This window comes from Kogia breviceps, chromosome 14 (genome assembly GCF_026419965.1).
Source record: "Kogia breviceps isolate mKogBre1 chromosome 14, mKogBre1 haplotype 1, whole genome shotgun sequence".
NCBI lineage: Eukaryota > Metazoa > Chordata > Mammalia > Artiodactyla > Physeteridae > Kogia > Kogia breviceps.
Genome location: NC_081323.1, coordinates 18,592,116 through 18,605,510, shown reverse-complemented (window position 1 = coordinate 18,605,510; position 13,395 = coordinate 18,592,116). Strand labels below are relative to the sequence as shown.

The 13,395-nt window shown below is 53.0% G+C and overlaps 1 protein-coding gene across 2 annotated transcripts in view; it reads left to right on the top strand.

Moving 5' to 3' along the window:
* Positions 1-7,815: 7,815 nt before the first annotated feature.
* PLCG1 (phospholipase C gamma 1) overlaps positions 7,816-13,395 on the top strand; it is a 35,119-nt gene continuing 29,539 nt past the window's right edge. The window contains exon 1 of one of the 2 annotated variants that reach the window (XM_059038591.2): positions 7,816-8,122. In XM_059038591.2, the coding sequence (XP_058894574.1) occupies positions 7,906-8,122 (217 nt within the window). In that variant the 5' untranslated portion in view covers positions 7,816-7,905. The remainder of the gene's footprint in view (positions 8,123-13,395) is intronic. The other variant, XM_059038592.2, reaches the window with a different exon arrangement.

Here is a 13,395-nt window from a genome sequence, read left to right as displayed (position 1 = left end):
AAACCAGTTTTAGAACTCCTCCCCCCAGTAAAATCCCTCACACCCACGTACAGGTAATCCCCATTCCCGCCTCCAGCCTCCACTAATCTACTTTCTCTAGAGATCTGTCTTTTCTGGACATCGCACATAAATGGAATCATACAAGGTGTGACCACTCCCTTAAAGCACTTCTCTTGGGTTTCCATGGTGCCACCCTCTCCTGATTTTACCCCTCCCTCTCAAGCTGTTGCTTCTGTTTCCTCTATCAGGTCCGTAACTGCTGTGGTTCTCTTCTCAGCCTAGCTGATTTCATTCACACTTGAACATGATGACTTCCACATCTGTACCTCCAGCCTAGACCCCCTTCCTGAGCTCTAGACACATACTGCACTGCCAACTACATCTCAGTGGGGATGTCCGTGTTCAATCTCAAGTCTCTAGAACCGAGCTCAGTACCTACCACTCCAAGCCCACTGTGCTTGGTTTCACATCTCAGGGAAAGGCACCACCATCCACTCTGTCCCCCAACTGGAACCTAGGGCAGCCGTCATCCTTCACATCTTTCTCTCACTTCCACAACCAGTAAATCATCAACTCTGATATCACCTCCTAAATACCACATAACACCAAATATAGTTATTTCCTCCACAGAAAACTTTTTAAAAACTATTTTTTTTCTTCTGAGAAAAAAGTTTACTTATATTTCAGTCCTTACAAAATCCCTCATATATTGCATTATTCTCTCAACTGTTTCGATCCAAAAAGCACTTTTTGGAGAAAACACATTATCCTGAAATGACCTCAGTCAAGCTAGTTTTGGATGATTATAAGTAGTCCCTTGACAAAACCAGTAAACAAGGAGGCAAAGAAATTTACCACAGACTTGGTAATTATTTCTCACAATCCCAAGTATTACATGTAAACAGGCCTCTTCAAGATCACTTTAAATAGCAAAATGGTGTTGATTTTTTCAGGTTTGAAAATGGTACTGCAGTTATGTATGTATGTATTTAAAAGAGTCTTTTAGAAAAACACTGAAATATTTATAGATAACATCATAGAGCTAAGATTTGTGTCAAAATTATATGGAAGGGGTTAGTGGGTAGGGTCTGGCACAAAACAAGAGTGGCCACCAGTTCATAATTAAAGCTGGCTGATGCTATCCTGGATGCATTTCACTATGCTATCCTGTCTCCATTTATATACATTTGAAATTTTCTGTAACATTTTTAAAGCAATACAGTTTAAGTGGTGATTATGTAGATCATTAATATATATCTATGGGAGAAATGAAAAGAAACCTGTTTTAATGTTATACAAAAAGGTAATTATGCTTAGTTTAAAATTTCTAGTGATAGTATCACATACTGATTCAAAAAGTATTTTCTCTGCAACAACACAGATGAATCTCAAAAACATTATGCTGAACATAGACCCAAGGGTACATACTCTATAATTCCATTCACATGAAATTTTAGAACTCACATAACTAATCTGTAGTGACAGAAAGTAGACAGTGATTGCTGGCTGGGGGCAGGGGAGATTGACTGTAAAAGGACACCCAAACACTTTTTGGGGTGATGGAAATGTTCTATGACTTAACTGGGTGGAGGTCACATGAGGGTATACATTTGTCAAAGCTCACCAAACTTTACACTTAAAATGGGTGCATTTTAGTTTATGTAAGTTATTCCTTAATAAAGCTGATTTTTCAAAAGTGCTCTTTCTCGACTGAGATGATGTGCTTTCAGAAATTATACTAGATGACTCAAAAAGTGGCCTTAATAGCAACAACTATATAGAAGTCAATGATTTATATAAAGAGGGACTTCCCTGGTGGCGCAGTGGTCAAGAATCTGCCTGCCAATGCAGGCGACACAGGTTCGAACCCTGGTCCAGGAGGATCCCACATGCCGCGAAGCAGCTAAGCCCATGCACCACAACTACTGAGCCTGTGCTCTAGAGTCCACGAGCCACAACTACCGAAGCCCGTGCTCCACAAGAGAAGCCACCGCAATGAGAAGCCCACGCACCACAACGAAGAGTAGACCCCACTCGCTATAACTAGAGAAAGCCCGCATGCAGCAATGAAGACCCAACACAGCCAAAAATGAAATAAATAAAATAAATTTAAAAGATAAATAACTATGTAACTAAATAAACTTATATGTGGACATCTGAGTCATGCATCCCTAAAAATATTTATCAATATTTTAGTTGCAAAAATAGCCACAAAACACCTGGAGTGACCTTACTGTGAAAACAGGTGACTGTCTTATATTTGGAGCTGCCATATCTTCAGGCATACCCCTCACTTTGCTCTGTCCCCACAGCCACCAACAGGTCTAGTAAGGTCAGCTGTCCCTTCCCAGTGCTCCAGGGGCCCTTATCACACTGAATTGTCTTCTGTTGACAAACGTCTGTCGGCATTTCTCTCTCCACTACTGGAGTGGGAACTCGGTCTGATTCATTCTGCTGTCTCAATGCTATAGAGGAGGCATCAGGAGTGTTTGTTGGAAGAAGGGAAGAAAAGGTGGAAAAACAGCAGGTCCGGCTTGGCCTGTGCCAGCGGCTAGCAAGGGCACTCCCCTTCTCTGCCTGCAGCAAAGCTGTTACAGTATCCCTGCCAACTCCCTGAAGAAGGGACATCTGGAGTCCAGCTCTCCTGCCTCAACATCTGGGTCCCATTAGAGAAGCCCATCAGCAAAGGGGAAGCAGGGTCTGCAGAGAGAGCAGAGTCCCGGCCTGGTTTCCCCCTGAGGGACAGAAAACACGAGGCTCTGGAGCAGCTGAGAGTACCTCCCAGGTGAGCAGGAGAATAAGACAGAAAAAGTGTGAGGCCCAATGACTAAGGTGGAACCAATGGATGGATACTGGGGACGAGAGCTCAAAAGACAAGACCGCAGGTTATGGGATGGAGTTCAAAGTGCACTAAGATGAATGCTTATTAAGTACCAGCTGTAGGCTTAGGGGCAGGCTGGCTGACTCAAATGCTTGAGAAGGGCTAGTCAGACACCTAACATAAGAAACTACTGAGTAAAAATTTTAAAAAGTTTAAAGAGAAGGGATAAAGTTTCATGCGTGGATCAGATTTGATGCTGCAAGTCTATAAATCTGCCTACCTTCAACTGTGGAAGGGGCTTCACTAAGATTTATTTTTATACCTTCTATATTTACTCGAGGTCATTACAAGGAACAATGAAAACTGTGTCAGCATTTGCTGTTAATCTGCTGAGAACATTTTCCACTATTTCAATCAAATAAGTGTCCACTTGAGAAACTTTTTTTATAATTTAAACCCAGGAAAATTTTTCTCCCCCAAGGAATCAATTATCAGAATAGAACGAGTTTTTGCTTTGGCTACCAGGAAGCTCAGCCAACATTCGATTCTCAATCACAGCCGCCATGTTAACCCATATTAACCAAATTACATTCCTCCTTCGGATAACAGCATATCCCATTTCTATAGTACGATATTTTTGCCTTTTAAGAAATGTTTGGAGTACTTAAAAGACTAAGAAAGAGGACGTTTGTGATGGGTACAGTGATGTGCCACTCAGATTCCCCTTCAAGGAAGCACTTGTTTCCGGGAAACCTGTCAGTTCCCTAAGACCACCGTGGCTGCAGACAGCTGCCTGGCCAAGGCTGTGCTCTTCCCAAGACAGCCCACATTCAATGGCTGACTGAGGTGCTGCAACAGAGCTCCCTGGGGGGGCTGGTGGAGGCTGTCACCAGGCCTGAATCACAGCTTAACTTCTCCCTGCGTCCCCTCCTGTTTCCTTCCCTCCCTTCCACAGTGTTGATCCCAAGGGCACTCCCTAAAAAATGTTCTGCACACTAACCTCTGTCACAAAGCCTGCTTCCCAAAGAACCCAGCCTGTAACAGTATTTAACCAAATAATTGAAAATAGAAAACACATCAGGTATGGGTATTAAGGAAGGAGTAAGAAAACAATAAAATGTTCATACATACATGGAAGGCAACATAGCACGGACTCTGGATGGGTTTGAATCCCATCTCTGCCACCTCTTAGCTATGTGTCCACGAGTATGCCTCTTAATCTCTCCATGCCTCAATTTTTTTTCTGTGAAATGGGGATAATGAGAGAACTTATATCAGTGCTGTAATGAAGAGTAAATGAGCCAATGGGGGTAAAGCAGTTATACTACATGCCAAGTGCTGTTCTAAGTGTTTACTAAATAAACACTCGTGGGGTCAGGCCCACAAGGCCAAAGGGGCAACTCAGCTGGGACTCCCCCCCAAACTCCAGGAACAGGTACTGGTGTAACCGGAGCATGCTGAAGCATGAGTGTTGACAGAAATAGGCCCAAGCCGGGCTAGCTTTGGTGATGTCATCTGTGTGGGCCTTGCGTGGGTGCTGGGCTGCTCCCTCCCAGCCAGCGCAGCTGCAGGCACTGCCAGTAACACCCACGTACCCATATATATATGCTGAGCTGGGGGAAGCCCATACCAGTCACATCCTCTGTGCACCCTGCTTTTCCTGAACCTACTTTGGTGGAGGGAGGCACCTGAGGCCTGGGATGCTGGCTCAGAAGTCCCAGGAAAAAATGGGGCCCTGTTTCCTGATTAAGAGCCTGGCAGCAGACTGAAAATTTGAGATCCTGTTGGCAGGGATTTCTGGAGCCCCCGGAGGTCCGGACCCAGAGGCAAAAGTAAAAGCAAAAGCAAGGAAGCATGGGCTATGTGTCGGGAAGCTCTCAGAAAATGGAAAAATGGAGATTTTTAAAAAGCATCACCACCCACAGGCTGCCCAAGTTGGCCCAAGACGTAAATGAGGGCTGCAGCACTTAGGAGGCCTCCTGGAAAAGCGGATTAGATCAGATAAGCAGGGAGGGGCCCAGTCAGCCCCAACCTCTCTTCCTGGCCTCATCACCTCCCGTGTTCCCTCTCATTTAGTAAACTCTAGCCTTCTTTCTATTCCTAAACTTACTAACCTCCTTCTGGTCTCAGGGTCTTTGTACATGCTGTTACCTCTGCCTAGAAAGTACTTTCCTCCAACCCACCTCTAATAATTCACCCAGCCATCTCCTCACATCCTTTAGGCCTCTGCTGATGTCTTCCTTGTCTACTATATCTCAAGTAAGTCTGCCTAATGTTTTAGCTCATAGCCCTCTGTTCTTTTTCTCCATAGCCTCCATCACAATTGTCCCTACATAACAAAGTGTTTGTCTAATGTCTGTGAATTCCCGGGGCGCTGGTGCTGGGTTTCTCTTGTTCTCCTGACTCATGGTTCCGACACCTAGCACAGAGAAGCTCAAGGCCGCAGACAGGGGCAAGCACCACTTCAAGCCCCAACAAGCCCAAGCCACAAGCTGTGAGCACTCAAGTTCTGCACTCAGGTTTCCTGTGCCCAGGGCCAGCCACTCCCACAGCCAGCCATGCCCAGGGTCTCCCCTCACCCTTGCTGATTAGCCAGCTAGCCTCCGTGTCCACTGAACACCAGCACCTACTGAAGCCAGTGGCTTTCCTGTGAAGCAGAAAATGTATGGCGTCAGACAAATTTGGGTTCAAATCCACACTTGTTAGTTATGTGGCCTTGGGGCAAGCTGTAGAACTTCTCTGAATCTCAGTTTCTCATCAGTAAATTGGGAACAATCATCCCTGATTAGAGTAATTATGAGGATCAGGTGTGACAACACGTTGTTTAAACCTTGTAATGCTGGGCCGGGCATTGGGTCAACTTTCATTCCCTCCCTCCTACTTTAAAGGCCTGTCACTAGGTGGCAGTCCATCTCAGCCACACCACCTCCCCTTGGGTGGCTGAAGCCTACTAGCACAAACACCTCAATTGCAGGCTGAATTCTCAGCTCCCTGGGGGCTGCACTTGAGGGGATCAAAACACACACACATGCACACGCTACCACTACAGCAAGACAAAGTCAGAGATAGCCCCAGACACTAGTCACCACCCAGCTGGGTGGAAAGCCCGAGCACACACTTACATGTACTCACACATTCCTGGAAGCCTGGATGTTACTCTAGCATCAGCTGGGTGCTCTGCTGAGCCTCTTACCTCTGACGTGCAGTACGTTGTCCTGCTCTGTCTGGATCTGCATGGCTCAACATCCATCAGAGAGGCTCCGCTGTGACCGCAGGTGTCTTTAGTTTGGGCGGTGTTCTGTGACAGGGGCAGCTAGATTGCAGGGGTGAGCCTAGGGAGTGGCTGTTGGAAGACAAAGAGTGGGAATTATTCAAATAACCAACAAAAGGCCTTGTGGCTGGAGGACGGAGTGAAGGGGAGGTAGTGAGAAATGAAATGGGTGAGAAAGGGGCCAGACCACGTAAGACCTGCTGGGCCAGGTAGGGAGAGTGGATTTTGTGTGCCATGGGAAGTTATGAATGGTTTGAGGCTGGAGGTAGGGAATCATGATTTAATTTCATTTTAAAGACTAGAGCATAGAAAATGGATGCAGGCAAGACCAAGGAAGCTAAAGAGTCTGGATGAGAGAAAATGGGCCTTCAGCTCGTGGGTGGAGCAGAGATATCCCAAGGTAGAGTGAACTGGACTTGATGGATTGCTGTGGGGTTCAGGCAGAGACAGGAATCAAGGGTAACTCCAATGGTTTTGGCCCAAGCATCTCAGAGGAGTTTAATGCCATGTTCTGAGAATGTGAAGACTATGGGAGACGCAATTTGAAGAGAGAGGTGAGATGTCTGTGTTACGTGGGGACGTTGAGCAGGTAGTTGGATGCGGGGGAGATACAGCTTTGGCACTAGGGTGCCTGGGTTTGGCGGGGGAGGGGGGACGGGGGGGTGACGCCATGGTAAGGGTCAGGTCGCCTTGGGAACTGACTCAGGACCCACCGCAGAGGAAAAGAAGCTTCTGGAGGTCGAAAGGCAGCACCCAGAGAGGGAGGAGGAAAACAAGGGGAGTCGGGCTGGGAAAACCAAAGCTCCGGACAGCATCTGCAGGAGGGGCGCAGTGAGGTAGGGCCTGAGCCCGCGTCCTGCCGCGTGGAGACGCAGCGTGCGGTGCGAAGGACACTGGTCCAGGCAAGGGACAGAGGCGAAGACCACTGGAGGGCTTGCAGTGGATGCTCAGGCCTGGGGGACCACTCCGAATAACGGGACCCCCCCCCAAGGCCACACTGGCCACTGGGCCGGGACAAACGTGGGTCCAACAATCTTAGGAGCTGCCCGCGGGCCGGCCCTGGGCGGCCAGAGGGGAAAGACGGGACAGGCCGGCTGTCCATCAGAGCCTGCCGACCAATCCGCAGGAGGCCCCGCCCCCGCCCCTCCCCAGAGAGGGAGCGCGGAGGACCCGCCTCCGCCGCCGCCGCCGCCGCCGCCGCGGGTGTGAGGCGAAGCGGCCTGGCCTGGTTCCCTCCGCCGGGCAGCCCGCCCAGGTACTGGGTTTGGCTGGCGGGCCCGGGGGGCGCTTCGCACCCTCACCTCTCCTCCCGGTCGCTGCGCGGGCGGCGCTCCGGAAGCGGGCTTGAGGGAACTGCTGCGGTCGGGCCTGTGCGGGACAGTGGGCTGGGCAGCCGGCTGTGCGTGTGCGACTGACGGCCGGGCCGGCGCGAGGCTGCCGCGCGTGACGGGGCCGGCCGTGGCCGCCAGGCTGTGTCCGGGGCCGCGTGAGATAGCTCTGCGGGACGGAGGGACTGGCAGGTCGACCGCGGGCGGCGCGCGCGCCCCCAGCCGGGGCCTGTCCGGGGGTCGCGGGGCGCAGGCGCGGCGGCGGGCGGGGGTCCTCCCCACGGGCGCGCGGGCGCCTTTGTTCCAGGCGCGCGGGCCGAGGCGGGGCCTGCAGGGCCGCCCCGCCCCCCGCTCAGCCCCCGCCCCGTCTCCGCCCGCAGGAGCCGCCGCCGGGGTCTGCTCGCCCGCCGCCTCCGCCGCCGCCGCCAGCTGGCTCCCGGCGGGCCTGCGCCGCGGCCGCTTGTGCCACCCCCAGCGCCGGAGCCATGGCGGGTGCTGCGTCCCCCTGCGCCAACGGCTGCGGGCCCGGCGCGCCCTCGGACGCCGAGGTGCTGCACCTCTGCCGCAGCCTCGAGGTGGGCACCGTCATGACTTTGTTCTACTCCAAGAAGTCGCAGCGGCCCGAGCGGAAGACCTTCCAGGTCAAGCTGGAGACGCGGCAGATCACGTGGAGCCGTGGCGCCGACAAGATAGAGGGGGCCAGTAAGTGCGCCCCCCTCCCTGGGGCCCGCCTCGCGCGCGGGGGCGGAGGGGGTCTGCGCCCGGCTCCCGCGCGCCCCGGGCCGCCGCTGGAGAGAGACTTGGGCAAACTTTCGGGCTTTCCCCCCACACCCTGTGGGCCCCGCCCCCGCCTCGGCCCGGGTGGTCACCGGGGGCGGGGGGCATCCGGGTCCTCAGTCACCTGACAGGACACCCCCTCCCCCAGCCGGGGGGGAGTGTTCCAGGCTCTTTGCCCAGAGGCCTAAAACTCCTAGCGGGTTGGAGACCAGCGAGGCCGGCGTCTGGTCCCCCACAGCCCGGGAGCGGTGTCGTCCAAGGCGACGGGAGCCGAGGCAGCTTGCCCCCCGCCAGCCCCAGACCGGGGCCAGACCAGATGCGCGCCCTTTCTCCAAAAAGAGCAGCTTCCGCGAAACTCTGGGCCTCCCGGCTGGGCTCATACTTGGAACGGAACCTTTGGGTTCCCTGAGTAGAACTTAGGCAGTTGTTACGGGAGGGCTGGTTTTGGAGCGGAACCGGGCCTACGCATCTCCGTCACGGGGAGAGGGAGGAAGGTGGTCCTGTTCGGTTTGGAAAAGCCTGAGGGGAGGCAGTGGCTTCTTTTTCCCGCCGCTTCTTTTGTCCTGAAGCTGAATTTTGGAGGTCTGTGTGCGTGGGCAGACACCCAAAGCCGGGGCATGGAGAGGGGCCAGGCTCCCCTTGTCATTGGATGCACATTCTCAAGAGCTTGGCCCCCAGACGGCCAGCCTCACTGCCTTGTGTCAGGTACTGTTCAAAAGCACGCAGCCAAATTGGGGTCTAGCCCTTTGTGTCCTGTGGCGTGTGTCCCGTAGCTGGAGGGAGCCAGGAGTGGCTACTCTTGATTTCCTCCTGCCTCTTTGCCTTCCCAGACCTGACCTTGGCTGCTTTTGCGAAGGAGGGAGGTGGGGGATTTTGAAAAACCCCCAATCCTTCAGAGTGTTATTCCACTGAGCGCGTGCTTGTTCTGTGGCCGGATGGGCCCCCAGCTTTGCTCTCCGTTCCCCCGCCTCCAAGTGTGAGGTGTAATGTGTCTGCAACCCCAAGCTGTGGGTTGCTTCCTGCAAGGACCCCAGAGACTGATGTTAGGGCCAGGTTCAGAATTAGGTCCATGTGGAGGAAGGGGGTTCAGGACGTGACACCCCCCAAGGGAAGATCCCACAGACCTCCTTGGCTGTGGTGTACCTGCCTGTAGATGGCTGAGAAGATTGAGAGGAAGGAAGGTCTTACGGTGAGGCAGCCATTCTCAACTACAAACTCAGATATGACACAGCTGCTGAACTTCTACACGGCAGCCGTCTTCCTCGGTGCCCCCATCGGCCCTGTCAGCCACTGGGAGAAAATTTTAGTGATTTGAGAGACTGGATTCCAAAGTGGAGGAAGGACAGACACTGCAGAGAGCTGGGATGGTCCTGGAAACATCACCCAGCCATCAGACTCCAGGCGCAGCCCCTTCCATGTTTCTGCGGTGCTGTGTGCTCTCCTGAATTGATAGCACGGGCTGGAGGTTCCCAGATAGACTTCTCCTGGGTAACAGGCTGCATTTCAAACCATGCACGTGACCAGCAGGCAGTAAGTGCAGCACAGTGGTTGAAGGCAAGGTTGGATTTGAAGCCCGTGTATATTAGTTGTGTATCCCCTGCAGCTAGCTACTTCTCTGAGCTTTGGCTTCCTCATCTGCGAAGTGGGAGTAATATTACATCCACTATATTTGGTTGCTCTGGGGGTTAAATGAGAAAATTAAGGTAAAACAGCACAGTGCCCGACACATTGTAAATGTTTAATAAATGTAAGCCATTATGAACGGTAACAGTAATAGAGTATGACTGCTCTCCTGGACTGGGACTGTGTGGCTGCAGAAGAGCATGAGGGTGAGGGTGTCGGAAGGGAGGAGGATGGGGCCCCAGTTCCCATTTCACTGAGATCACTACCCGGAGATGGGAAGATATGGTTTTGTTTTGCCCTGATCCACTACTCAGCTACCCACCTACCACGTAGAACAGTGGATAGAGTACGTATAAGGAGATATGCACATCTGGCTCATGGGTGGGTAACTTCCTCGTTTGTAAGTTGGGGCCTATACAGAAGGAATGGGTGTGGAGAGGCAAGAGGCTAGTCCACGATGTCGCAGGTGTTGGGGATGGAGGCAGAAATGCAGAGGACCTGATGACCCCTGCCCCCAAGGGTGGGTCAGCCAGAGAGGTACAAATTCAGTGATCTCATCAGTTAGCTGGGATTTGAGAGGCCTGGAGCGTGGGCAGAGGATGTGGAAGGGGCCCTGGCCCTTTGATTTTGGAGGCCCAGATTGAAGGATTCTGGGCGAGAAGGCTAATGGACACTCGTGTGGAGTTCAGACCTTGCAGACAGAGCCTCATGCTGAAGCTGCCCCATTGCTGCCTATTCGTGGGTGCACCTCATTGTCGGGTTCTGACCCCTGCAGCCCCCCTCTGTAGGTTCTGAGGAAGTTTAGACTCCCAGCAGGGCCCCTTGCCATCTGGCCTCTTGTGCAGGTGCCTCAGGTGTCTGGCCTTTTCCTGCTGACCCTGCCAGGGTACCATGCAGTGCCTGTAACCTGGCCAAAGAGAGAGAGACACTTCTGGGACCCTCAAGGTGTCTGTGGCCCTGAGGAGAGACTGGGGTTTAATGAAAGTGCATGGCTCTCATGTAGAGCAGGGGTCACCAACCCGCGGGTCGCGGACTGGTTCCAGTCCTTGGCCTGTCAGGTACCAGTCCTCAGCCTGTCAGGAACCGGGCCACACAGCAGGAGGTGAGCGGCGTGCGTGCAATGGAAGCTTCGTCTGCCGCCCCCATCGCTCGCATTCCTGCCTGAAACGCCCGCCAGTGGAAAAACTGTCTTCCTCGAAACCAGTCCCTGGTACCAAAAAGGTTGGGGACCTCTGACGTACAGGGCCTCGTTCTGGCCTAACTCTGTGCCCTCTCACTTTATCCCGCACCTGTGAGACGGGGCTGGCAGGTGCTCACTTCTCCGGTGGGAGTTTGGCTTAAAAGAGGGGTGGGGAAGTGCCTTGGTGCTGGTTGTCATGGTGGTGTGACAGGAACCAGGTCGTTGGGCTTTTTATGTTACAGATACTGACTTAAATGAGCACAAAGCAATTACAGACTTCCTGCTGAGTGCTACAGAGACTTTTCATCATGTTTTCTTGGCTGATCCTCTAAAGGGCCTGGAGTACCACCCCACTTTACAGATGAGGAAAAAGAAATGTAGGGAGTGAATTGTACTGCCATGTGACAGCCTCAGTTGGACGCAGCTCTCCAGTCAGCGTGTGGCCGGCCAGTCCCAAAAGGACTCAGAGCCCCGGGGTTGTGCTGTGAGTGGTCTCAGGCTCCCGTTCCCGTGGCGTGCGTTGCTCCTCTGAGGAGAAGCCTTTGTGTTCAGACTGTTCCTTACAGACAGCCTCAGCCTCTCTAGGCTCTGGCTCTACACTTTTCCCTCTGGTGCCTTCTGGGATGAGAGGGTCAGTCAAGGGTCATTGTGGGTACAGTGGCTTGGGTGGAGGCTCCATGGTGGGCTCTGAGTGCCAGCCAAGCGTATCTGTGGGGACTTTTGCAGCCCCAGCCCTTTCGTCTTTGATTCTTCCGTTGACACCCTTCTAGACTCCAGGCTTTCTCAGGTGGTGAATGAAAACAGGCCCTTGCCCTCAGGGAAACTAAAGGAGACACTGGAATGGTACCTTTGATGTCAGGGGTGAGGGGGTGGCAGAAGAGCGCAAACTGCCTGAACAAGGCAGTCAGGCTCACAGGGTAGGTGACACTGGTACCAGCTGTCGGAGGCCTGACCCCTGTGGCTGTCAGACTTCTGAGGAGACAGACCACAGGGCCAGCTCTGAAGACGGCCGGACAGGCCTGTATCATTGGGGATTTTCTTTGTGCTGGCTGGTTGCTCCCGGGGGGGAGAGGGGTGAGAGCACGTGTCCGGATCTCCAGAGCTAGCCATCCTCGCCTGTGCGTTTCCTGTCTGACTAGTTTTTCCAGGGGAAGTCAGACCTCTTAGTGTTTCCTCAGCCCCCAAGGTTTGCCCTGATGTGTGGGTTTCCAGACCAGCAGGGCCAGGCCCCCTGTCCAGCTGGGGCTTTTTCTTTCCTGTGAACCTAGGAAAGAGGCCTGCTTCACAGATGCCTGGAAGAGCTGAGCACAGCAGCTCTGGGGCCCCCAATACCTCCACCTTCTCTGTGTGTGTACACGTGCCCACACACATACGCAGATGCACAGGCTTGAGTTACCAGTTAGAGAACTTGGTCACTAGCTTGTTTTGGGTAGCCCCTTAGAATGAGGGGCATTTATTTGCTCAGTAAATATTGTGTGAACACCTCTTATTTGCCCAGTGCTAGGCACTAAGGGTTCAAAAGATGGATACGACTTGGTCGGTGCCATTGAGGGACTCCCAGACTCCTGGAAGAGACAGATTTGGGAACGTGTAATTATAACCCTGTGTGTTATGTACCATGATAGAGGTCCATGCCGAGAGCTTCCTGAGTGCAGAGTAACGAGCTCTGCTCAGCAAGCAGGGGGTCGAGAGGAGAGAGCCGTGAAGGCTTCACATGGAAGGTGGCGGGGAGCTGGGCCTTCCTGAGTGGTTGAGGAACTTGCCTGTGCCCTGGCTGAGGCCCTGGGGATCGCAGTGCAGGGGTTGGGCTGGGGGCGGCGTAGGGAGGGCCATGGCATGCTGTACCTCGTGGGTTGTGCTCTGTCCTATAGGCACAGCTGTCACCAGAGGCTGAAGCGGGACTGTCCAGTGTTTGTCTGGGAGAGGTTGAGGAGGGAGACCAGTGAGCCACTGCAGTTTGCAGGAGAGACCTGATGAGCACAGCACAGCCTCCACGCGAGGCAGGCGGGAGACGGCAGTGATGGAGGGGAGGGGAGGGGCTGGGTCTGGAGGGAGGAGACAGTGGAGCCAGAGTAGCTTAGCAGGCTCTGAACTCTGACTGCCTAGGTTAAAATCCTGTTGTGCAGCTTACTTGCTCTGTGACCTTGAGCGTGTGACTTTATCTCTCTGGACTCCTTGTTTATAAAAGAGGGATAGATTACATTTTTCTCATAAGGGAGTTGTGAGGATTCGGAGAGAATCAGTAAGAAGCTTCACATAGAGTGTAGCACCATGTAAGTGCTTCATGCATGGGAGCCCTGACGAGGAGGAAGGTGAAGATTAAGTTGCCCAGGAGGACCTGTTAGTGGAAGGGAGCATATGTACCTGTGGTATTGAGGGGGCTGGCCACCAAGCG